Source organism: Amphibalanus amphitrite, unplaced genomic scaffold (assembly GCF_019059575.1).
Source record: "Amphibalanus amphitrite isolate SeventyFive unplaced genomic scaffold, NRLGWU_Aamphi_draft 000076F_arrow, whole genome shotgun sequence".
In the NCBI taxonomy this organism is placed as follows: Eukaryota; Metazoa; Arthropoda; class Thecostraca; order Balanomorpha; family Balanidae; genus Amphibalanus; species Amphibalanus amphitrite.
In genome coordinates this window covers 1,124,745-1,150,831 of record NW_024881572.1, presented here as the reverse complement: position 1 = coordinate 1,150,831, position 26,087 = coordinate 1,124,745, and the positions used below count along the sequence as shown (strand labels likewise).

The following is a 26,087-nucleotide window of genomic DNA, read 5'->3' as shown; positions in this document are numbered from 1 at the left end:
GGGATGTTTGTAAGGATGCCGACGGGTACGGGACGAAATCATTGGACACTTGGACACGTCAGAGTGCCTGTGATGGACGTCAGCTTGACGGAACAGTCCTCTTCTCCCTCCATCTCGGCCCATCTCATTCTCGACGTCCTCCACGCCGCTCCCGCGCTCGGGTCAGGTCAGAGGTCGGGCGCATCCTCACCCCCCCCCCCCCAGCGGCGTCCCTGGAGACGACCCCCGACCTTTCACGCCACCATTGGCCCGCACTTTCCCTTTGGCCCAGGCGCTAAGCGATGATTCTCCGTGCCGCGCGGCATAAATTCTCCGCCGCATCCGCGCGCCGCGATTGCCGACACGCTGGACGTGTGCGCCGCATTTGTCACGTCTTTCACTCTGGTGCGCGCCGGGCCGAGCGGGTGGGCGGCGGCCGTTGCGCGCACAAACAAATGCAGAGTGCGTGCCGGTGCGAGGGCGAGGGCGGCGCACCGCCGGCGGGCTGGGTGGGGCCGGCACGCCGAGGACACTATATGCCACGATCTCAGGCCTGGAAGAGCATTCCAGGGGCAGTTTGATTGAAGTTTGAAGGCAGGTCGACGAGACGACAGACCCACTCGGGGATGAGTTTGTAACTTACCATCAACCTTTTGACCGGAATTATGTCAAAATTCGCGTTGGGCGGAGCTTGTCGCGCTAACCATTCCTCCCTGACGGTCCGGCGAAAAAAATAGGGTTGTCGGGATAACGTTCATTTTGTACTTTAGGTATCATTCAAACAAAAAATAAAACAGCGTCTATAAAGAAGCATGAAAATAACCTAATCAAGGCGTTCTTTTTATACTGCAATAACATCAAACATAGACAGCTGAGCCAATGCCTAGCTAGATATCCGGCGCTGATCACTCATTGTGCAATGTCTGGAGCAGCGGCCGGTTTATAGTTACGGTCGGTGCTGATTGAGTATCTATATCCACCCAGCCGTTTGCCGTGATTGGCTGCCCTAATGAACGTCTGTAATGTGCCCGTCATGACCTAATGAGCCCGTACGGATCGTTCGCCCGTCGTCTCCCGTGGCGACTCGGCCAGACGGTGAGACAGCCATCTCGGAATGGCGCCTGAACACGGCGCTTGTCGGCTCTAAATGCATCGGACTTGTCTGAATACACCAGTTGTGTCACTCAACAGCTGAGTGCTGGACGACACGATCTGGTCGCTCTTTTCAATAATGCTTATTATAAATGAAGAAGCAAGATAAAATGGGATTCGTGCATTCGTTGGTGTGAGTTCTATTGGAGCGCATATTTATACGACCTACCATAACAATACTCGTACTCATGCCATTCCTGATGATAAAAGTGTGTTTCGGCAACAATGCTTATGCTGAGTCGGTATATGAACACGGGCATTTTGGCCCGGGCCGGGTGTTATTTTAACTGGACTTTGGACACTGCGCTTACCTTCCATATATAGATATGCGGACTGGGGCTCAATAATTTGGAGCACATTTCCCTAAAACATTGTAAAATGTAGGTAGTTATCAGTTGAATTTATTCTCTGTAAAACTGACATTTTTTCACGTTCTTTTGTACTAGTACAATTAAAATCATAAATAGCACTTAAAGGAATCACATTTCTTACCATAACTTGCACACCTCTAGAAAATATGTCATTACCATCTATATGTTTCACTCTGTTCACGACAATATACCAATCGGTCCACGGCAGAGGCAGTTGCACTTATAAAGGCCAAGACAAGTATCGATCGGTACCTAAATTAGCGCTGACTTCGACTAAAATATGCTACAATGGGCTAAAATGTCACCCCTAATGTATAATATTCAAACCCAAAAGTTTTGACAACCGAGACAAATTCCACATTATTCGAGCCATTGGAGTGTTGATTCGTCGATAACCCATTGGGTGGCCATTATAACCCATGAACCCATGAGATCATCTCCAGGTTCTCCAAACAGCCGGATTAGAGGTGAGAACGGCGAGTCTGACTTTCCCTCGCCTTTAGCGTCAACAGTTTTCGACATTGGGCCGGTCAGCGGCGAGTCGGGCGCGCATTTTCATTTCACCTGGTCGTTTCTGTGACGTAAGCGGCGCCCGCGACGGCGCGGCTGACCCGACCGGGTCACTGCGGCACCGCCGCGGGCCGGCGGGCGCGCCTGCGCACTGCGCCGGCCGGCCGGCCGAGCTGACCGGCCGCCGGCCGCCGGCCGCAGCAGTGGCAGTACGGTGGTGACGCCGACAGAGGCCGGTCGCGTGCTGTTGACGTCCTGTGGCATGGCGCACCTGCTCTGAGCGTCCCCGCCAGCCGACCGTCAGCGATCACCCAGAGAGCCAGCATGGCCGCGCGCAGGTCCATGAGGCCATCATGGACCGGCGGCGCTGCCCTCGGCGCGCTGCTCGCCGCAGCCCTCATCGGTAAGTGGCCACCGACTCTTACCCGGGACCGTATCCAAGACTGGCCAATTACTGGAATCGGGACTGATGGGCTGGTGGAGGTTTCTTTTGTGGCCAACAAAATGGCAACAAGGTTTGCTGTTGCCAGCGTCACGAACTTAAAATGTAAATATGGTTGTTCCAGATTGATGTTTCTGCCTTATCTGCGGTTATATTTCTCATTTTTGCGAAGCTCATTTATCGCGATCTAACTAGTTATAAGCCTTCAGATTTTGCTGGGCTTCTTCAGCACTTGTTCTTAATTTATCGGCAACTGCATCGATTAACTGTGCTGGAAAAGGCTTCAAACACCACTCTCATCGAAACGACCAAAAACCGCCACTGCGTGACAAACAATTGGCGCTTTTTATTACCATCTTGTTGTCCGAGTAACTTTGTTCCCAAATCATAAATTTCTATTTTTAAAAGCACACCAATATCCGGCTATTTTAAATAAAGCTATATCACATAGCTACCAGTTTCCGGAAAACTTGTCGCGAAGTCAAGTTTAGAGGTTCATTGAAAGAGTTCATTATTTCAATGAAACCTTGCACCACACTATTGCTTTACTTGTGTTCAACAATGAATAAGTCTTCTTATTCATATGAGTACAGCTACTGTGAAATGTCGGCTATCATGGATCCCCCAACGTTCAAAACACATATCCTCCGGTAATTGTAGGTCATGATTCACACAGTCTCATGGATTTCGAACCGATCAGATCTATGTCGCACGATTCTCAGCGATAAAAACCACTGTCGGTCGGAGCGGAGAGCACCGAGCGGGAACAATTCAGCCACTGGGACAGCGGCCGCTGCCCGTGCGGTCTCACGTGCCTTTGTTTTGTGATGCTCATCGGCGAGGCTGACCAGCAGACCGGCCGGCCGGAGCTGCAGCCCAGCTGTCGGGCGCAGCAGAGGCACCAACCGCGTCACGGATCAGTGGAGCGTCGGGAGCGGGTGCAGCCGCTGTCCGCCGTCCTCCGTCACGCCGCGCGCCCTCCGGAGGGGAAGGGCAGGCGGCGCGCACGCCACGCCTCACGCAGGTGTCCGGCCGGCCCTTTCTCTGAGCCAGCGGCGGTGACGGCGACGCTCGGAGTTGCGCCATGCGGCGCGCTCGTCTCTGTCGCGCCGCGCTGACCGCCATCGGCGGCTCGCCGGCGGTCAGCAGCGGCTGCGGTTGCATCACGGCTACTGCCGGGTATGTGGGACGCCCGTCGCCGAGCCATCTCGACACCCGACCGGCCGTCTCGGCTGGATGGGCGGCACGGGACACACTCCCGACGGCCCGACTGTGGTAGCGAGTCCGTCAGGGGGTCTCCGGTGAGGTACTAGTAGCTGCGCCACATCCCAGCTCACGTGCCGCCCTATTCAGTGATTTTCCGCCTCATTAGGCACGATTTATGTCATCTCGTCAGCAATATCACGCCTCATTTGTGACAAAGACGTGGTGTGAATTGACTCAATTCCTGACGACATTCCGTCTCTGCCAATTTCGCAACGGTGGATGCATTTCTCTTGTGGCGACTACGATTCCAATTCGTGATCGAATGTGGCGTTTTCCGGGATTTCTCCGGGCCAGATCTATCGGTCGTGGGCGTTGCGACAAATTCTGGGGCCACAGGTCAAAGCGTGGCGGCTGATCTCGCCTGCCCGTGGCCCGTGAGGTAACGGTTGGGTAACCGTGGGTCCATGGAACCCGCCACCTGTCTCTGATCGGCCGCTCTCAGTGGGACGTTGCCAAACCCAAGTGGCTAGAGCTGGCCTTTCTCTGGTGGATTATTATCGACAGTTGATGGAAACGGTGATGTCCATGACTCGACCGAGTCGCAGCGTATCGCCGTGTGTCGCAGCGTAGCATTTGATAGCGGCGGTAAACGGTTGCGTAAGGCAGCGAATCGAATGAAACAGCTGCTCCTAGTCATTCAGCTCTCAATTCTATTAAAGCATAGATTAGAGTTTTAGAAAAAAAAAGAATAACCAACGTCACGTCAATGACACTTATCCTAAATCACCGGCACTGGGGTGCGCACTATAGAAAAATCGCAAATCAACGATTCAATGATATTTATGTATTATATTGAAGATCCCTGTTATGCATGAAGGTAAAGGCTCACTAATCTCTAGATCAATTTGACCATTATCTCGCTACGGTCGGTTGATGCTGCTGATGGCTAAATTTTGTCATTGATGCAAAAAGAAAACTGAAGTTTGTCTAAGCTAATAGCAATTTCCCTTACTTTCAAAGGCTTGATTGCAACACAACTGGCGGTGGCAGTTCCCAGTGACACATTCCGCTAGTGTAGCACATGGGTGAACCGCACATCTCAGAGCCTTGCCACATGGCCGGCTCTGCAAGTATAATCAGACAAATTCTTCCTGGTTCCAGAGCCTATGTTGTAATACACGCCCCCCGTGGTATCGTCTGTCGAGGCGGAAAAATACTTTCACCGTCGTCGTCGCCAGCTCGCGAGGAACCAGTCCTGGCGGGGAAACGGCGCCTCTGGGTGCCGGGTGGCGCCCCACCGGAATTAGTACCAGAGAGCTGCCGTCAGACGAGCTCGGACGCGGCTTAGAAAACTCGCCGGCGGGACATCACCGAGACACGATGTAGTAGCAGATTAAATTCCCCGCACCGACGGCGCGATCTAGTCACTGATATTTCCCGGGAACTCATACATTGGGGGAGCTGTTCTTCGTGTGGGCTTACCGAAACACAATTTCATGACGGAACATCACATCAATCAACGCATCATAAATGTCATTCAAGATGTAATTAAATGTAATTCACCATACTTTTCACAACAGCTCGAGCCTCGAATCACATCCCCCCCCACCCCCCACCTCCCTCTCCCCACTTTGCCGCGTCACCGGTCGATGAGCTCCCTCCCACACCCCTCTCCTTACTCAGCCGCGCCCCGCCCCCACCACTCGGCAAAAAGCGAATCACCGGGCCTGCGGGCACCCCGACATCCACCGGCGGCCGGCCCAAGTAGGTCAGCAGCGCGGCGGCGGGCCAGAGTTCGGCCCGCCGTGGCCGGCGCACCGTTACACAGAGCCGTAACCGAGACCGACTATGCAAACCGAGCTGCGACGCCGCGCCGGCCGGAGCTGCGCCGCCCACGTGGGCGGGCCCATGGATAGGCCGCCGGGCTGGCTGCGCTGATAAAGTGGGCTGGCCCGGGACAGAGCTGGGCTGGGCTGATAGAGTGGGCTGGCCCAGCCGAGCAATGGGCAACTCAAACTGACTGAGTGGGCGAGTCTGAATAGAGTGGGCTGGCCCTGGACAAAGCTGGGTTGAACTGTAGTGATATGAACCCGAGTGGGTGGGATAAGCTTGAGTAAGTGTTAATCGAGCCGGTGCGGTTGACAGAGCTAAAATTAGATGAGCTGGCGTGTTGTGATCTCGTGTTGTGACCAGCATTAGTTACGCCTTCGTGCTTTACAATTACCGCAGGCATTCCCTGATTGCTGAAAAGCCTTTCATTTAGAAGGAAACTCATCGCGTTTCAACAACAGACTTGCTTCCCACGCTGTTTTGTAAGCGTTCTGTGGCCGATGCATCGCTGCAGTCTCCGGTGATAGCAGCCACTGCGACACTGCAGTCTCTGGTGATAATGACCACTGCACCATTACAGCCCCCGGTGATAGTGACCACTGCGACATTGCAGTCGCCGAAAACAACGCTCACTTCTGCCGTTCAAATGCGGAACCGTCTGGTTTAAAGGGTAGTTTCTGCTCGTTTGGTTGTTTCGTATATCCCTACAAAAATCACCGAGACTTCAAATACCAGCTGGAGCGTTTGTCCCGACTGCATGCAGTCATCACGAAAAGGGCGGCTCAGCTCTGCTGAATGTTATCACCACCGTATTAATACCTACCGATTCTATTGTGGCCTCCAGTGGGACCCAATCCGGGCTATTACCGTGGAAGTTCGTGCTCCAAATCGGCGCATGGCCCATTAACCCGCGCCCTGCTGGGGGGGGGGTGTTTGAACACCCCCCCTTGTGGTTTTTCGCGAATATCTCAAAAACGGCGGCGCGGAGCGCCGCCGTTTTTGGTACACCTTATCATACATCAATTCTACACATGTTGTGAAAATTTCAGACCAAGGTCATTCAAGGTCAGGTCACCAGGTCACTTCAAGTGACCTCACCTCATAAAAAGTTTCAATGTCTGTCATAGCTACACCGAGTGACCGATCGCTTTGAAACTTTCAGCGATTGCTAAGAGCAATAGCATGTACAAAATGTATATCTCAGAATTTTGATATCGATGACCTAAGGTCAGGTCAATTTTGCGACCTCCCCATTATAAGTCAATGGGAGAAAATTGAAATGCGCCTCTTTTGGACGAAAGACATTATAAACACTCCTAAACACCGAATTACAAGTGGTGTAGACACACTGAACATGAAAATGGTGTCCGTGACCCTTGTTTGTGCCCTGAGGTCATCTTAGGTCACGAATGGTATCTAACAGTTTTTCGCAAATAACTTTTGATAGAGGCATGCTAGAGCGATGAAAACGCCTTAGATGTGTTCAGCTCGACGATACGGATCGACTGATATGCAACATGACCCTTTCCGGTCAGGTCATGACCTTGACCTGAGGTCAAATTTTCAAGTTGACCTTTCAAGGTCAAGTTATAGTTCATTCGATGCGTCTTGACGAGAGGAACACGATGCCGCTGAAAGTAAGCTCGTACAAGGCTTGGGTCAAAAGTTATTGCAGAAATACTATTTCCGAAAAAATCGGCTATTTTTGCAGTTTTTGCACCCTGCAGGCAAAACCGTTGACGTTAGGTCAAATCTGAGAGAATTACTCAGAAAGGGCGTTAATAGGGCTATCGAATGCACTTTTCCGCGGCCCTGTAGCTCTATTGGTTCCCGAGTTATACGTTGGCTTCTTGGAAATTTTCGACATTCGACCTGGAAATCGGCGAAATTTTGCCTTCAATGACCTCTGGTGACCTGACCTTTGACCTGACCAAAAAATTGACTGAAGTGATTTCGTCATTATTTTTTACGCTCTTTCGAACGCCGCCTTCCGCGTATCGCTACGTGGCCCAGGAGCCGAGTTACAAGGGGGGGTGTTCAAACACCCCCCCCCCCCCAGCAGGGCGTGGAAATCCAGGACCCCCAGCCGGGCGCGGGTTAACCCGCGCCCTGCTGGGGGGGGTGTTTGAACACCCCCCTTGTGGTTTTTCGCGAATATCTCAAAAACGGCGGCGCTCCGCGCCGCCGTTTTTGGTACACCTTATCATACATCAATTCTACACATGTTGTGAAAATTTCAGACCAAGGTCATTCAAGGTCAGGTCACCAGGTCACTTGAAGTGACCTCACCTCATAAAAACTTTCAATGTCTGTCATAGCTACACCGAGTGACCGATCGCTTTTAAACTTTCAGCGATTGCTAAGAGCAATAGCATGTACAAAATGTATATCTCAGAATTTTGATATCGATGACCTAAGGTCAGGTCAATTTTGCGACCTCCCCATTATAAGTCAATGGGAGAAAATTGAAATGCGCCTCTTTAGGATGAAAGACATTATAAACACTCCCAAACACCGAATTACAAGTGGTTTAGACACACTGAACTTGAAAATGGTGTCCGTGACCCTTGTTTATGCCCTGAGGTCATCTTAGGTCACGAATGGTATCTAACAGTTTTTCGCAAATAACTTTTGATAGAGGCATGCTAGAGCGATGAAAACGCCTTAGATGTGTTCAGCTCGTCGATACGGATCGATTGATATGCAACATGACCATTTCCGGTCAGGTCATGACCTTGACCTGAGGTCAAATTTTCAAGTTGACCTTTCAAGGTCAAGTTATAGTTCATTCGATGCGTCTTGACGAGAGGAACACGATGCCGGTAAAAGTAAGCTCGTACAAGGCTTGGGTCAAAAGTTATTGCAGAAAAACTGTTTTCGAAAAAATCGGCTATTTTTGCAGTTTTTGCCCCCTGCAGGCAAAACCGTTGACGTTAGGTCAAATCTGAGAGAATTACTCAGAAAGGGCGTTAATAGGGCTATCGAATGCGCTTTTCCGCGGCGCTGTAGCTCTATTGGTTCCCGAGTTAGGTATGCGTTGGCTTCTAGGAAGTTTTCGACATTCGACCTGGAAATCGGCGAAATTTTGCCTTCAATGACCTCTGGTGACCTGACCTTTGACCTGACCAAAAAATTGACCGAAGTGATTTCGTCATTATTTTTTACGCTCTTTCGAACGCCGCCTTCCGCGTATCGCTACGTAGCCCAGGAGCCGAGTTACAAGGGGGGGTGTTCAAACACCCCCCCCCCAGCAGGGCGTGGAAATCCAGGACCCCCAGCAGGGCGCGGGTTAAAGTGGCCGTGGTGCCAGACGCGACCTTACTCGGAGTGGTTCGCGGAAGGGGTTAGCGGTTAGTACAACCCTGCTCGGCTCAGTGCGAATCAGTTCAGCACCCTTGATAAAAATATGCTACGATAACTGCCTCGGTAATTTCCTGGAGCTCTTTATAAATATCGGAATTTTTCGTCTCATTGAAGTGCTAATATATGAATTTCGCATAACATTGCCCTACCTGACTACCAACTGACTCTTAATTGCATTCAAAACATTTCGTAACCATTTGGCAAGCATAGATTTGTGTAATTCTGGAATCAGAAGCCGGCAGTGATGAGGCAAGTGTCGGTGGACGTTCCGCACCTGACCACAAGGTCAGCGGTGGCGGCCCGTCAGCCGGCTGTCGCTCTAACCAGCTGTCCCCTGGGCCACCGTTAGGCGCCGCACTACTGGCCGAGTTCGGACCAGTGACGTCACCGGATGGCCGCGTTCGGGCGTGACGTCACGCGCCGCCGCGCCGGCAATGTCGCGATGATGAGCCGGTGTGTTCAGTTCGGTCGGCTGCAGTTGTGGCAGCGGGGACCGGGGTGGCTCACAGTGGGTGGAGGTCTGGGAGGCCGAGGGCTGAGCGACACACGCCGTCCGGCCGGTCCTCGCTCCATCAGACTGGCCGAGTGAGCCGGCCGATTCTCACATTAGCCGGCGTATGACGCGCCGTCGAGCGGCCGAAGTAGGTCCGGTTACCGTTGACACCGAGCTCGTCCCGGACCGAGCGGGCGCCGCGGCATTGTTTCTGACGCTGAACTGGGACGCCGGAAATGCTGCCTGAAGACTCCTGTAAAGGCGTCAGAGGGCGGGGACGGTGGTATAAGCGGTGCGACGCATATGCAGCAGCACGGCTGCCGTGCGGGGCACGCCCGGCCGTGCCAGGCACGGCGGTCCGGCACGTCCCACGCGCCGGCCGCACCCACTAACCGCTCGGTGACCGGAGAGGCCGCGCCGCGAACCACGGCAGGTCAGACGGGCAGGCGGCCGCTGCTCGGAGCTCATCATGCGGCGGCCATGCGTCTGAAAAAGTCGCTTTGCGATTTGTGAGTATTTATGAATGCCGTGAGTCGCGAATGCCGGGCGAGATGTGAGGGGATTGCACGGAAATAGATGCGAGACGTTGGGGAGCTATGACCGAAACGCTTTGCATTATTTGTTAAGGTCATATTGGCCATCCCACGTCACAGCTTTTCGCAGCGAGATTGCGCAGAGACAAACTGAGATAGACGGAGCGGAGAGTCGTATAACAGAGGGCTGACTTGATCAAACTCTGAGACAACTAAACCAAAGCCGAAAGCGGGTGAATGAAGCTCACCGACCGCCCGAGAATCGTGTAGGTACCGCTGTGCCACCGTCAGCTGTGAAATGGTGCGGAGCCGGCCGGCCACCGCAGACAGCCTGCCCGTGTGGGAAGGCAGGAGCACGCCGTGCCGCGGCCTCCGTTAGGCAGACCAGAGCTCCGCTCCGCCGGCCTGTCTGCTTGTATGTGTGTGTGTTTTACGCGCCTGATTGGCAGTCGCTCGAGCGCAAAGAAAGGGCTTATCGTGGTTCAACGGCCATTGACATGTGTGCTAAAGATTTTGTACTGTAGCGAAGGGTTAAAAGAAATGACCAGATATAGACCTCTGTCTACAGAGGCCCGGACTAGAGCTCCCGCGGAGGACAAACAATGACGCCGTTTTGCAGTTATTCACACCAGTTAAACATTTTTCTTGGAGTGCACTCATTGGAACGTTTCAAAGACCCGAGAAACATATACCTACTCAGGTTCCTATGCAGTCGCAATTAACCGGTGATAGATCTGGTATGCAGGAGTCGCCTTCGCCATCCGAAACAGTTACATAATATGCCGATGCATCTAGGGTGTCCAGAAAAAAAGATACTACGGAAATTAAGTCGCATTCATTAACGCACGTGCCGATTTTGTTCCAAATTCATGTGCTTATAGTGCAAGATTTGGCAAAACTCATGAGCACTGTAATGCGTCGTTGGAAAGTTGTCTGCCTGCCCTCCGAGATGGTCAACATGACCATCAGTCACCTGCAGACTGTGCTAGTGCTGGAGCTGATCCGCCGTAAGGCCGCTCACATTGAGTATCTGCTTTGAGGAGCTGCCGCAAGTAACCAAAGAGTTTACATGCCATGTGGCACCTGCTGTCTGTTTTGCCATATTTTGGCGAATACAAGCATGTGCCACTTTAAAATGTAAGGTGTTTATTTTCGGAATTACAGCAAAAAAATAATAGTATCCGTTTTTTCTGGACACCCTGTACAAACAGTTATATAAAAACAACAAACAGACAGTGTTAGAACAAATATGGCTGGACCGCAGCACTGCAGGGACCAGGTGCCTCGGGTTCACAGGTGGGCGGCCGACTACAAAGGCCGCGCCGGGGCAGGGCGGCCCACCCGTTAGTGGCGGCGCCGGAGCGGCATTGTCTCTGGCCACCGGAGCGTCCCACCCTCCGTGTGTGACCCGTGGTTGTACAATACCGCCGCCTGTGGCCGGTCCGGTCCTCCGAGAGGGCTAATTAGAGAGGGTTAGTAGCCGCCCCAGATGCGGAGCATTTACTGGCGAGTACTGCACGTGAGACCAGTGTTAGCCCTGGGGTTATAGCAGTACCAGTGAGGATAACAGTACCGCCGGAGACTCAGCAGTAACGAAGGAGTGTTCGGCACCGCCTGCGATCCGGTGGTGCTGCCATATATCCGGCTTTGGGATGAAGTGGGCGGCACTGCGGCCGGAGCTGTAATTGCAGCCATAACCGGCCGGTATGTGAGGCGCTCACTAAGTGAGCCCAATTAGAGCAGCCGGGGTGGTCCGCGGTACGATCTCGCGCCGGCGCTCGGTTAATCCAGCTGGCAGAACAAGTCCGACGAGTGACCGTTTCACCCAGAACAAGGAAGCGTCGGTGGGCAGCTGTCGGACCGTGCACGCGCGCGGGACGGCCACAGTGCCCTGTCGTTCCGGCCCACTGCACAGGGCACCTTAACCGGCAGCGGGCACGGTAACGGCGGGCAGCCGACAGGTCAGGAGCAGCGGGGCACTGACCTGTCACCGGAGGAGAGAGAGAGAGAGAGAGAGAGAGAGAGAGAGAGAGAGAGAGAGAGAGAGAGAGAGAGAGAGAGAGAGAGAGAGAGAGAGAGAGAGAGAGAGAGAGAACGGCTGGAACCATCTCAGAGCGCGGGATTAGCGCCTCAGAGAAAGAAAGCAAATAACGGAAATTTTATGACAATGAGGAGGAGATGGCTAGGTCAACGAGCAGGACATTAGTCCAACTATCATGGGGATTAATTTTCACCCAGATTAGCAGAAAGACATGTTATTGCCACTGAAGCCCAAAACCTAATTATAATAGACGTTGATAAAGGGCGCAGGTCGTAGCAACCTCTGCTGCTCTCCAGCAACAATTATTGCTGAGCCCTGCTGACGTCTCAGCTTTCATGTAATAATCACTTATCATCCTTATGAACCAATGCTGCTCTCCTATGAACCGGTAATAGTGCGAAAGCGGATACAAATGTTTTTGCACCCGCGAAGACGTTTTGACCTTAATAAGGGCAGCGTGCAAAAATGTACCAGAACACACTAAGGCAGTGTCGTAGTTTGCCTAAGCGACGATCTGCAAATGTGAAGCACTTGCTTCCGGAGAAATTCTCACAGATCTTCGTGATCCTTTCATTTAATAGCCGGAAACGGTGTTCCGAACTATTTCCTGCACTCCGCAGCGATATTCTCTGAATCCCCGCAGGAATGTTGGTGAAATCAAGCAGCTAACCGCCCTCCCCATCCTCACCCTATTGGGTCACGATTACTGTGGTCGGCGACAGAAGAGACACAAATGAGGCCGCAGTTAGCGTCCAGAGGGACCGAACCTTGGCTCTGGCTGCAGTGAGGTCAGTCGCGGCCTTCGCTGTGCCCTTCTCTCCCCGTACGGAGAGGTTCGATGTCCCCTGAGGCAGTGTGGGAGCGCCGATCCGTCCTTGGAGCGCCGATGAAGCGCGACAGACTGCCCTGTCGGAGGCTCCTTTCGCCGCCGGCGGGATGTGTGCTCCACTGGCGTGCAATGGCGCACAGTTCCGGCGCAGACTTTCGCCGGCCCGCCGCCGCCGCCGGGAAGGTTACCACTAGGCCCGGTGGAGTGAGACAGTACGGACGTCGGGAGACGTATGGCAGTGCCAGACGCTCGGAACTCCGCTTCCTGGGCAATTTTGCAGTGAAGGCCCGAGGCGCAGCGTGACTTCTCAAAGAGCTTCGACCTTGTTGTTGTGTCCGGCACACAACCATTTTATCTCAGCTGGAGGGGCCAATTTTAGCTGGCTTAATTTGTTCATGGTCAGCGTCACAAATGCCGGACACTCGTGACAAACACATTGTTATGGAGACAATTGCGTTCGGGTTACGATCGCCTTGATCCGGTTGCATGTTCAGAATGGCACACATATGCAAAGGAGGGCAATTCACACGGCTGAGAACTGAGTGCGACGCCAGCGCTGTCGGTCACACGTTTATCGTTCATGGTCAGCTGCAATGTCGGACACCGGCGTCCGCCCGCCGTCCCCTGTCGTGATTGCAGGGCATGGCATTGCAAGGAAGGAGCATGTAAGTGCTGTTGCAGTTCGGGACAACTCATGCCCATAAACACCGCCGTGACGAGCTCCTGCAGCACAATGCAGCACCGGAGCTACCATTGTGCAACATCCGGCGAGAGGAGTCAAAAACCGGCCCGCTCGCGGAAGACATGCCATGCATCTCCATGGTGCGTCCGAGAAAGGCGGGCGGCACGGGCCGGGGCGCGGGCGGGTTTCGACACCGACCGGCCGGACCGGTGGCCGCTGGGGCCGCTCCGGTCACCCGTGTCCCGCCACCGGACACCGCCGGCACCGCGCCGACACTTTCGCTTTCGCGGCGACTGCGGGGAATCGGGGAGCTGGGAACGGGCCGGGGGCTCCGCCGAGAGCGCTCTGCGCGGCGCGTGCCGGCACACCGCCCCGTCCGCACCCACCGTGAAAGCGACACCGGCGGCGGCGAGTGGCCTTACCTGGCGGTGAGGCCCACTCGCAGCAGCTGTGGCCGTGCTGACGTGGGCGACAGGTCAACTCAGTGCACTGACCCGGCGGTCAATACAGGTGCGGTCGCTGAGGAACGGGTCAGGAGTGGCACAGAGGCCCTCGGCTGGATGCCTTGGCAACTGGACATGGCGGAAAAGGCTACAGCTTGCTTTGTGCCCAGGCTTCGTAATTGCATGTGTATCGAAAATTGCATTCAACCTTCATCTGTATCTAATGGATTTACACAGAGCGTAGACAGATAGTAAGGGCTAATGGCAACACTTAAGATGTAAGGAATAATGAATTGTATTGCTAATTACTATTGGAACATGGCATGCTCGGGAAACATAATCCTCTGCCTGTTTCTAATCGCATTACAAGTAAACACACGTATGAACGGGTGAGCACTTCCCATTACGTTCCGCTCGAATTCCCGTGTAATGGAGCGTCGCTGCGCAATGATCCCTCGTCATGCGGAAAATGTGGCCGTGCCCGGACTGTCGACCCGTTACTCGGGCCTCGCTAATGTCGGAGGCTGGGCCATTTATTGAGGGGTCCCTGAGCCGGAACATCTGGATCACGGGGCAGCGGAACCGCCCCCGCTGAGCCAGGGGCACGATAACGTCTTAGTACTGGCGCACAAACAAACGTCAGTAGTGAAACCATTAAAGGTAGTGTGCCACCTTTGAAAGATTTCCCATTTTATTTTTCCTAGGATAAGAAGCTTCTGTTTTTACCTAATATCGCAAAAAAAAATCAAAAATGGGCCTGGAATAGTGCCTTTTTCGCCTAAAAGTTTATCGGTTTTTCGATATGCACAACAACTGTAGTGGGCTCACCTGCAAACAGGCGTCGGCAACAATCGCGAATGCGGCGCACATGTGACAATAAGCAAAGGTCATTATAGAGTTACGACGTACGGGAATGAGTTATCAGCTGTCTAATCGTAGACAACACAATATCGAGCCTTAAACTGTAAGCCTGTATTGGTATTGTTTCTTTTATTTGGCTGTCGAACATTATTTATGGTTTGAAATATGATTTAATGTAAAATAATTGATATGAAAAAGCCGTCTCTTAACCCTCGCCGGACCTATTGGTTTTCTACATACGCGCCGGCCGAGGGGGGGGGGGCGGGTACGACCCCCCCTCGCCGTTTCGCCCCTGGTAGAGCTAGCGCGTCGCGGAAAAAACGAGCGTGTGCGCCGTTACGAGACGCAGAGATTGGTACCCGATTTTAAGGTCCTAGGTCAACCGGTGACCTCTGAGGTCAGGTCAAGTGCCCCAAGGTACGGTTCAGTTTTTGGTGAATAACTTCGCAAAAAACGGCCGCAGAGCCGCGATTTTGGCAGCATCGTGTTCGTCTCGCTCAGGCGCGTCGAATGATATACTTTTTGTCCGGGTCAGGTCAATTTGGGGTGTTGACCTCAGGTCAAGGTCAGGTCAGCACCCCCAGGTCACGAAGTTGGTCGAAAGGGGTCATGTCGCATATCACTCGATTCGGCAGGTCTTCCTGAGTCCATTGGTGGCTTTCCCGACTCGCTAGCTCAATTAGATCAAGAGTTATTGACGAAAAACTAATATGACCTTGATGACGTCATAAATGACGTCATGCAAGGTCAACATTGCAAAAGTGACGCATCTAACCTTGCAAGGAGTGCATCAAATCACGATTCTGTGTGCTTGAGATAGTTGGAGTTCGTTCCCGGCGCCAGAATAGCAGTTTGAATTTTTCCCCATTGACTTATAATGGTGAGGTCACGAAAATGACCTGACCTCATATGACCTTTAGGAAAAATCCGAGATATACAAGTTGTGGGACTCATAATGGATACTAGATCCTGCAAGTTTCATTTTCCTGTGACATCTCCTCTGGCAGTGAGGGCGTTGCGAAGTTGCGACATCTGAAGACCGTGCAGAGGTTCACTTATGACGTCATAGGTCAGTGACCTGACCTGACCCAAAAATGCGGTTGGTGTCAAAAGATGCGGCTTGGATCAAAGGTCAGGTATGCCAAGTTTCAGCTCTCTATCGCCAGCGTGTTTGGAGCTATCGCGAAAAAACCCTATGGGGGGGGCGGCACCCGCCCCCCCCCCTCGGCCGGCGAGGGTTAAGTTATGACCCCATTTCACCACACGCAAGTGGCAGAAATGACAATGATCAGCTGACGCATTTTTCTTGGCCGAAGTCAGAGCGCGCGGCCCGACGCACCACCACCGCACCACAAAGTATGAGCAGGAGCCGCGCCCAAAGCCAGGGCCCCGGTAACGTGAGGTAGCCGAGTCGGGGCAGCGTGCGCTGACCCAAGCCGGGGCCGCAGCTTTGGGCGCGGTCTACCGCATCCCCGCGGGCAGCCCCGGGCTATCACATGACACCGGGAGGACGCGCGGCCCCGGCTTGGGTCAGCGCACGATGCCCCGACTCGGCTACCTCACGTTACCGGGGCCCTGGCTTTGGGCGCGGTCTACCGCACCACCTAACAGGCGTGTTCGAAACCGCAGGAGATGATGATGAACGGGTTTATCGAAACTTGATTGGATGAGCATATCGGTAATAGCGATTTCAGCGTGTGCATTTATTGTTCATAGTGGTGTGAAATGTGGTTGGGGTACGACCGACAACCCGTCGGGGCGAATTTCGCACTGGGGTACTCAAAATTTGAAGAATTTAAGACGTTTTCATGAGTTTTGAAGGTATGAATAAGTTCTAAAAATCCGGTTCTCCTTATCTGGGCCATTAACTCCATACGGTCCAGGAAAGCTGGCACACTACCTTTAACCAGCGGCGTAAATTGTGGAATGGAGCTGATAGACGGTAACAGTAGCATGGGACGCGTCTGTATTATTGCTGCGTCATTTGTAGTGCACATGGAAGTCATTTTCTGGAATGACATTCATCCAGCCGAGATAACAGGACCTCCTCTCTCTTCCACCTTTCTTGTCCTCGTGTCTCCTCCTTGTCACCAGGTCATCATTAGTGTTCAGTCCCAGTTCCCCGTTCCCTTCCGTCACGTCTCCCCTTCCTGCGCCCCTCCAGTCCCGTCTCCCTGTGTGACAGAGCCAGCGTCCCGGGGCACGCGTCATTGCCCGCGGTGCCGTCATCCGTGTCCGCCTCTGTGGGCATTCCTCGGCGGCCGCCACACCGCACCGGCCCGCTGGCCTATTTCTGGCGCCGACATTTATCAAAATTACGCCCGAGCCGGCCGGTCGGGCGGGCCGGCGGCGGACGCCACCGCGCTGCGCTGCGGTGGCCGACTGCTGGCGCCTGGCGGCCGTCAGACGGGTCGTCAGTCAATAGTTTCGCCGGTTCGTTATCCCAGGTCGGTCGCAAGTTAACGCTCGCCAGTTATCAGGCTGCAGCCATCAGTCATGAGTAGGAGCCATTCAATTGGGTGCCACTCAAATGTCACCAAAACCAAACTCAGCAGTCGGCACCATGGACAAAAATACATATGAAACTGACAGCATATGCCCTTCTGGCGTGTCCAAAGTAATTGTAACGAAAGGTTCGCTCATTTATGCAGCAATATGACACCATCACCACCTTTCTTTGTTACTCCGATACATGCACGCTTTTCACGCTGCAGAACCGTAGGTTGAAAGCTGCGGCTGATAGCAGACCCGCCGCCCACTCCAACCTGATGCCCAGCGGGCCCACCGCCCATTCCATGCGCAGCCGGCGCGGTGGCCGGAGGTGGGCCGATATCGGTCCGAGGCCTCCTGCAGTGCCGACCGGATCTGCTCTCCGCGCCTGCAGACACCGCGATCCCTATCTGCGTTTCTCCTTTCTCCGCCCCGACCAGAGCATAAATACGGCGACCATGTCGAGTACGGTGGAGGGTAGAGTATAAATATATGTTATACGATGGTGAGGAGTGCATGTAGCATACCGATTAGCAACCTTGGCCCGGCCGAGTGGGACTTCAACTCGCATCCACCAACCATCTAAAGCTGTCACTCCCAAGTCTCCACCCCTATGTATAAAACTTATCCCTGCGCTACCAGATTTGACATGCATGAGCAATGTCCCCGGTCTCCTTGACCACCGCACTCACAAGTAAATTCTCATGAGATTTAGGAAGGATTGTGTTTGACTTTTGGCAAGAACAATCCGAGGCAGCCATGCATTTGCAGAAACGCATTTTTGCATCTCCGTCACTCGTCCTTGTGCATAAGGTCATCAGGGGATGGTCGGGTGAGCGCAGTTGCACTGGACCGCCGCACGGCTGACTCAACTCCTGTGCCTCACACCTGCTCCCCTCAGCTCAGAGCTCAGCTCAGCTCAGCTCAGCTCAGCTCAGCCCAGAGCCTCCCGCCGCACAGCCGCGGAGCTGACCGCGATTTCGGCCACTCCCGGCGCTCGGGGCAGACCCGCGGTCAGATGCGGCCGCGTTTTCGCAGGAGCACAGCTCGTGGGCGACTGCTAATTGCTCGCCATGGAGCCGTTTCGTCACCGTTCAGTTACGTCAACGGAAACGGTGTCGGAGACTTCTCACCGTTATTGGGAGCTTAGAAAGCCACGTCTGCGGGTGAAGCATATGCAAAACTACTCCGACAACACGCGGCTGCCGAGCGGCTGATGAATATGCAGGGGCCAGGGCCGGCGGCCTACACATGTCAGACACAGGTCGCCGCGAGGTTTGGATGGAAAACCGAGACAGAAAACATTGTGAAAACACCGTGGCACCGTTCGAACGGAATTGGAAAGCATAAAACAGAAAATTAATTCGGCTGTTTAATACTTCACCACAAAAACTAGTTAGCCCTACCTCTGCCGATACCTGGAATACATAGAGAAACATTTGGCTCAAAAGTGTATCCAAGAACATTAAATCAACCTTTGCTTCAGTCCCTTCAAACAACGGCACGCGAGACGTCGCAGGAGTGTGTTTCCGATGGCGGAGCCGGTATCTAACTGTGTCGCGCCCGTCCGAGCGTTTTTGTCTATGTGTGCGGCGACGCCGGCGGCGGCAGACGCCACGGCGGCCGGCGGAGCGTGCTCCCGTAACACAGTTAGCTCGATAACGAGCGCCGCGCCGCGCCGCGACCATTAGACAAACACGTCAGGATGCCGCTAAAACGGAACGCTGCTCTGGCGACGCGCGCGGCCCGCACTCGAGACAATCTGCTGAAATTTCACGGAGCCGTGCGCACGAGAGCACAAGATTAGCGTCTCTGCAGTTGCGTTGGTGTAGCCCTGCAGACTCTGTGTTTGATGTGTTGTGAAATGTAATGGTTGGCTGCAGTAGCGTCGCAAATAATCTGGCTCCTGGCCAGCGGTCCGGTCATGGGCGCACCGTCACGTAGCCTCGAAGGACGATACGCCATCGGTGCCTGGCACGGCCAGAGCGGACCCCGCCGAGAGGAGGGAGGGAGTGGAGCAGCCACGGAGGCGCCCCATCCCCAGCCGGGGCACGGCAGACGCCCGTTTAGGAAACCGCAGGCCTCGTCATCCGGTCGCCACGACACTCGGCGCAGGATCGTAACAACAGAAAGCTGACCGAACCGCAGCCGGAACCACAATCCCTGCAACGCCGACAGGATGACATGTCACTGCCGCACGGCATGTCTGACGCTCTTGACCGCCTGCCGGACCGCCGTGCTCACTGGACCTGAACGCGCCGCCCGGCCCGGGAGGCGGGCCAGTCCCACGGACCAGCTGGGCGGCGGAAATGGGTCAGCCCGTGTGCCACCGCGTGTCGCGCTGCACGCCGACAGATCCCGCGTCCAATCGGCGCACCGGGCATGCTTAGATGAGCGGCACGCACGACAGAGTTGGCTCGCCCAGTGCGTGCAGCCGGAGACCCCGGGTGCCGGGAGGTGCTCAGAGGACTGTCACGGTTCCCAGCTCGGTCAAAGGATTGGAGCTAAGGAACGTAAAAGCTGCATTACGGCTGGACGGGTCTGGTGTATGATTTACGACCGATGTGCGGATGAGTGCTGCTGCTAAAACGCACGTGTGCATTGCCGAGATTTCAGGCGTGAGCGTAATCGGTAGGGATTTCTCCGGATGGATATGGCCCGTTTCAAGATAAGCATGGTTCCTGGAAAGGGAATCATACATGATACAAACTCACTAGTTAATGTGACTAAAGCAGACTGGCACCGTGGTCCCTAATACATAGAAGCATTTTGGAACTTATTTAACTTATTTAAGTTATAAGCATTGGAACTTATTTAGCATGCCCGTTTTCTAAGTATGTCAAAGTGTTAAATAGGGGAGAGTGGGGTAAGATGCCCAGGGTGGGAAAGACGCCCCACCCCCTCTAGCGGCGAAACAAAGAATCGAACCTGGAAATTAATGTTCTTAGCGTAAAGCGGAAGCCTGCCTTGTTAACTGCACAAAAATTTGCGAAGCTCAGTTGGGCAACGGCTGGCTGGTGATTGCATGTTTTTTATTTGCTGCTTTCAAAAAATATTTTGGTGTCAAAACATTGTAAATATCAAAGAAGGTAGATAATTTTTGCGTCCCTTGCTATAGTCGTGATACATTAACATGCGTGTACTGTGTCCCAAACAGTTTGTTTCAGGGTGTAGTTTTATGGCTAACAAATTGTACTGATTTAATGTTACTTCGGTACCTTGGGGTAAGATGCCCCCTGTCCTGATGGAGAAAGACGCCCCCCTAATTTCGTAGGCTGTCCTTCAAGCAGCCCGTCAAATCATTTATTACATACTTGTGATGAGAGACAAAAGCCGATCTGGGACTATTGAGAGTCCAGTACGGTCGGGTGCTCCCCCTGCCGGTCTCTCGGCCCACACAGGGACTTTTTGGGCGGCATCTGACTCTGAGAGCCCTCACGACGGCCTCTGTGGGCCCCATTGTTGGCTCCAGGGCCCCTCACGACATCCTTTGAGGGCTCCCACGTTGGCTCCACGGGCCGCGCTGGCATCTGAGGTCCCCACGATGGGATCGAGGGCCCTCAAGCATCATGAAGACCTATAAGGGCCCCACAGTGGTCTCCGAACGCCACCACGAAGGCTTGTTTGGCCGCGCTGGACTATGATGGCCCTAACGATGACCTCTGAAGCCCCTTACGACTACTTCTGAGGGCCCTTGCGATGACGTTTGGTGCCTACTGCAGGCTCGAAGGGACTACTGATTCATTCAGGCGATTCACGTGCCCATTTAGGGGAGAGTGGGGTAATTTGGCCGGTGGTGTAAATTGGCCGCCCCCACCTGTACGAAAGCTGATAAAAGTGAATGAAATAACTTAGGTCTCTATTCATTTGTCATCGGCAGAATTAACTCGAGAACAAATATCAAAACTTTCCCCCTCTTAGTTTTATTCAAAATTGATAAAAGGTGAATTACGTATGTCCGTGAAGTTAGCGTCAGCAACAGCAACGAATACAGCGTCGGATTCAGAATCGCTTAAAAAACTCATATTTGGTCAATTGGGGGACGGGGAGCAAGAATATGACCTTTATTTGGCCCTAGCTCTTACCCCTTACCCCTTAATCGGCCCTTAAAGGAAGGGGCGCGTCAAAAGTGCCTCAAGGGTTCGTCTGATCGCCAAAATAACGGTCGCAATCGATTCCCCGGGTCAATATCTAGCCGCAGCCTCGGGTTCCAGATGTGTGCAACTTACCCCTTACCCCTTAATCGGCCCTTAAAGGAAGGGGCGCGCCAAAAGTGCCTCAAGGGTTCGTCTGATCGCCAAAATAAGGGTCGTAATCGATTCCTCGGGTCAATATCTAGCCGCAGCCTCGGGTTCCAGATGTGTGCAACTTACCCCTTACCCCTTAATCGGCCCTTAAAGGAAGCGGCGCGTCAAAAGTGCCTCAAGGGTTCGTCTGATCGCCAAAATAAGGGTCGCAATCGATTCCCCGGGTCAATATATAGCCGCAGCCTCGGGTTCCAGATGTGTGCAACTTACCCCTTACCCCTTAATCGGCCCTTAAAGGAAGGGGCGCGTCAAAAGTGCCTCAAGGGTTCGTCTGATCGCCAAAATAAGGGTCGCAATCGATTCCTCGGGTCAATATCTAGCCGCAGCCTCGGGTTCCAGATGTGTGCAACTTACCCCTTACCCCTTAATCGGCCCTTAAAGGAAGGGGCGCGTCAAAAGTGCCTCAAGGATTCGTCTGATCGCCAAAATAAGGGTCGCAATCGATTCCTCGGGTCAATATCTAGCCGCAGCCTCGGGTTCCAGATGTGTGCAACTTACCCCTTACCCCTTAATCGGCCCTTAAAGGAAGGGGCGCGTCAAAATTGCCTCAAGGGTTCGTCTGATCGCCAAAATAAGGGTCGCAATCGATTCCTCGGGTCAATATCTAGCCGCAGCCTCGGGTTCCAGATGTGTGCAACTTACCCCTTACCCCTTAATCGGCCCTTAAAGGAAGGGGCGCGTCAAAAGTGCCTCAAGGGTTCGTCTGATCGCCAAAATAACGGTCGCAATCGATTCCCCGGGTCAATATCTAGCCGCAGCCTCGGGTTCCAGATGTGTGCAACTTACCCCTTACCCCTTAATCGGCCCTTAAAGGAAGGGGCGCGCCAAAAGTGCCTCAAGGGTTCGTCTGATCGCCAAAATAAGGGTCGCAATCGATTCCTCGGGTCAATATCTAGCCGCAGCCTCGGGTTCCAGATGTGTGCAACTTACCCCTTACCCCTTAATCGGCCCTTAAAGGAAGGGGCGCGTCAAAAGTGCCTCAAGGGTTCGTCTGATCGCCAAAATAAGGGTCGCAATCGATTCCCCGGGTCAATATCTAGCCGCAGCCTCGGGTTCCAGATGTGTGCAACTTACCCCTTACCCCTTAATCGGCCCTTAAAGGAAGGGGCGCGTCAAAAGTGCCTCAAGGATTCGTCTGATCGCCAAAATAAGGGTCGCAATCGATTCCTCGGGTCAATATCTAGCCGCAGCCTCGGGTTCCAGATGTGTGCAACTTACCCCTTACCCCTTAATCGGCCCTTAAAGGAAGGGGCGCGTCAAAATTGCCTCAAGGGTTCGTCTGATCGCCAAAATAAGGGTCGCAATCGATTCCTCGGGTCAATATCTAGCCGCAGCCTCGGGTTCCAGATGTGTGCAACTTACCCCTTACCCCTTAATCGGCCCTTAAAGGAAGGGGCGCGTCAAAAGTGCCTCAAGGGTTCGTCTGATCGCCAAAATAACGGTCGCAATCGATTCCCCGGGTCAATATCTAGCCGCAGCCTCGGGTTCCAGATGTGTGCAACTTACCCCTTACCCCTTAATCGGCCCTTAAAGGAAGGGGCGCGTCAAAAGTGCCTCAAGGGTTCGTCTGATCGCCAAAATAAGGGTCGCAATCGATTCCCCGGGTCAATATCTAGCCGCAGCCTCGGATTCCAGATGTGTGCAACTTACCCCTTACCCCTTAATCGGCCCTTAAAGGAAGGGGCGCGTCAAAAGTGCCTCAAGGGTTCGTCTGATCGCCAAAATAAGGGTCGCAATCGATTCCCCGGGTCAATATCTAGCCGCAGCCTCGGGTTCCAGATGTGTGCAACTTACCCCTTACCCCTTAATCGGCCCTTAAAGGAAGGGGCGCGCCAAAAGTGCCTCAAGGGTTCGTCTGATCGCCAAAATAAGGGTCGCAATCGATTCCTCGGGTCAATATCTAGCCGCAGCCTCGGGTTCCAGATGTGTGCAACTTACCCCTTACCCCTTAATCGGCCCTTAAAGGAAGGGGCGCGTCAAAAGTGCCTCAAGGGTTCGTCTGATCGCCAAAATAAGGGTCGCAATCGATTCCTCGGGTCAATATCTAGCCGCAGCCTCGGGTTCCAGATGTGTGCAACTTACCCCTTACCCCTTAATCGGCCCTTAAAGGAAGGGGCGCGTCAAAAGTGCCTCAAGGGTTCGTCTGATCGCCAAAATAAATGTCGCAATCGATTCCCCGGGTCAATATCTAGCCGCAGCCTCGGGTTCCAGATGTGTGCAACTTACCCCTTACCCCTTAATCGGCCCTTAAAGGAAGGGGCGCGTCAAAAGTGCCTCAAGGGTTCGTCTGATCGCCAAAATAACGGTCGCAATCGATTCCCCGGGTCAATATCTAGCCGCAGCCTCGGGTTCCAGATGTGTGCAACTTACCCCTTACCCCTTAATCGGCCCTTAAAGGAAGGGGCGCGTCAAAAGTGCCTCAAGGGTTCGTCTGATCGCCAAAATAAGGGTCGCAATCGATTCCCCGGGTCAATATCTAGCCGCAGCCTCGGGTTCCAGATGTGTGCAACTTACCCCTTACCCCTTAATCGGCCCTTAAAGGAAGGGGCGCGTCAAAAGTGCCTCAAGGGTTCGTCTGATCGCCAAAATAAGGGTCGCAATCGATTCCCCGGGTCAATATCTAGCCGCAGCCTCGGGTTTCAGATGTGTGCAACTTACCCCTTACCCCTTAATCGGCCCTTAAAGGAAGGGGCGCGCCAAAAGTGCCTCAAGGGTTCGTCTGATCGCCAAAATAAGGGTCGCAATCGATTCCTCGGGTCAATATCTAGCCGCAGCCTCGGGTTCCAGATGTGTGCAACTTACCCCTTACCCCTTAATCGGCCCTTAAAGGAAGGGGCGCGTCAAAAGTGCCTCAAGGGTTCGTCTGATCGCCAAAATAAGGGTCGCAATCGATTCCTCGGGTCAATATCTAGCCGCAGCCTCGGGTTCCAGATGTGTGCAACTTACCCCTTACCCCTTAATCGGCCCTTAAAGGAAGGGGCGCGTCAAAAGTGCCTCAAGGATTCGTCTGATCGCCAAAATAAGGGTCGCAATCGATTCCTCGCGTCAATATCTAGCCGCAGCCTCGGGTTCCAGATGTGTGCAACTTACCCCTTACCCCTTAATCGGCCCTTAAAGGAAGGGGCGCGTCAAAAGTGCCTCAAGGGTTCGTCTGATCGCCAAAATAAGGGTCGCAATCGATTCCTCGGGTCAATATCTAGCCGCAGCCTCGGGTTCCAGATGTGTGCAACTTACCCCTTACCCCTTAATCGGCCCTTAAAGGAAGGGGCGCGTCAAAAGTGCCTCAAGGGTTCGTCTGAGCGCCAAAATAAATGTCGCAATCGATTCCCCGGGTCAATATCTAGCCGCAGCCTCGGGTTGCAGATGTGTGCAACTTACCCCTTACCCCTTAATCGGCCCTTAAAGGAAGGGGCGCGTCAAAAGTGCCTCAAGGGTTCGTCTGATCGCCAAAATAACGGTCGCAATCGATTCCCCGGGTCAATATCTAGCCGCAGCCTCGGGTTCCAGATGTGTGCAACTTACCCCTTACCCCTTAATCGGCCCTTAAAGGAAGGGGCGCGTCAAAAGTGCCTCAAGGGTTCGTCTGATCGCCAAAATAAGGGTCGCAATCGATTCCCCGGGTCAATATCTAGCCGCAGCCTCGGGTTCCAGATGTGTGCAACTTACCCCTTACCCCTTAATCGGCCCTTAAAGGAAGGGGCGCGTCAAAAGTGCCTCAAGGGTTCGTCTGATCGCCAAAATAAGGGTCGCAATCGATTCCCCGGGTCAATATCTAGCCGCAGCCTCGGGTTCCAGATGTGTGCAACTTACCGCTTACCCCTTAATCGGCCCTTAAAGGAAGGGGCGCGTCAAAAGTGCCTCAAGGGTTCGTCTGATCGCCAAAATAAGGGTCGCAATCGATTCCTAGGGTCAATATCTAGCCGCAGCCTCGGGTTCCAGATGTGTGCAACTTACCCCTTACCCCTTAATCGGCCCTTAAAGGAAGGGGCGCGTCAAAAGTGCCTCAAGGATTCGTCTGATCGCCAAAATAAGGGTCGCAATCGATTCCTCGGGTCAATATCTAGCCGCAGCCTCGGGTTCCAGATGTGTGCAACTTACCCCTTACCCCTTAATCGGCCCTTAAAGGAAGGGGCGCGTCAAAAGTGCCTCAAGGATTCGTCTGATCGCCAAAATAAGGGTCGCAATCGATTCCTCGCGTCAATATCTAGCCGCAGCCTCGGGTTCCAGACGTGTGCAACTTACCCCTTACCCCTTAATCGGCCCTTAAAGGAAGGGGCGCGTCAAAAGTGCCTCAAAGGTTCGTCTGATCGCCAAAATAAGGGTCGCAATCGATTCCTCGGGTCAATATCTAGCCGCAGCCTCGGGTTCCAGATGTGTGCAACTTACCGCTTACCCCTTAATCGGCCCTTAAAGGAAGGGGCGCGTCAAAAGTGCCTCAAGGGTTCGTCTGATCGCCAAAATAAGGGTCGCAATCGATTCCTCGGGTCAATATCTAGCCGCAGCCTCGGGTTCCAGATGTGTGCAACTTACCCCTTACCCCTTAATCGGCCCTTAA

At 53.6% G+C, this 26,087-nt stretch overlaps 1 protein-coding gene across 1 annotated transcript in view; it reads left to right on the top strand.

The window, feature by feature from the left end:
- The first annotated feature begins 2,226 nt into the window (after nt 1-2,226).
- The window catches only part of LOC122379351 (mucin-17-like), a 62,185-nt gene continuing 38,324 nt past the window's right edge, over nt 2,227-26,087 (top strand). Inside the window, exon 1 of the mRNA XM_043361486.1 lies at nt 2,227-2,415. Coding sequence (XP_043217421.1) covers nt 2,337-2,415 — 79 coding nt within the window. The 5' untranslated portion in view covers nt 2,227-2,336. The remainder of the gene's footprint in view (nt 2,416-26,087) is intronic.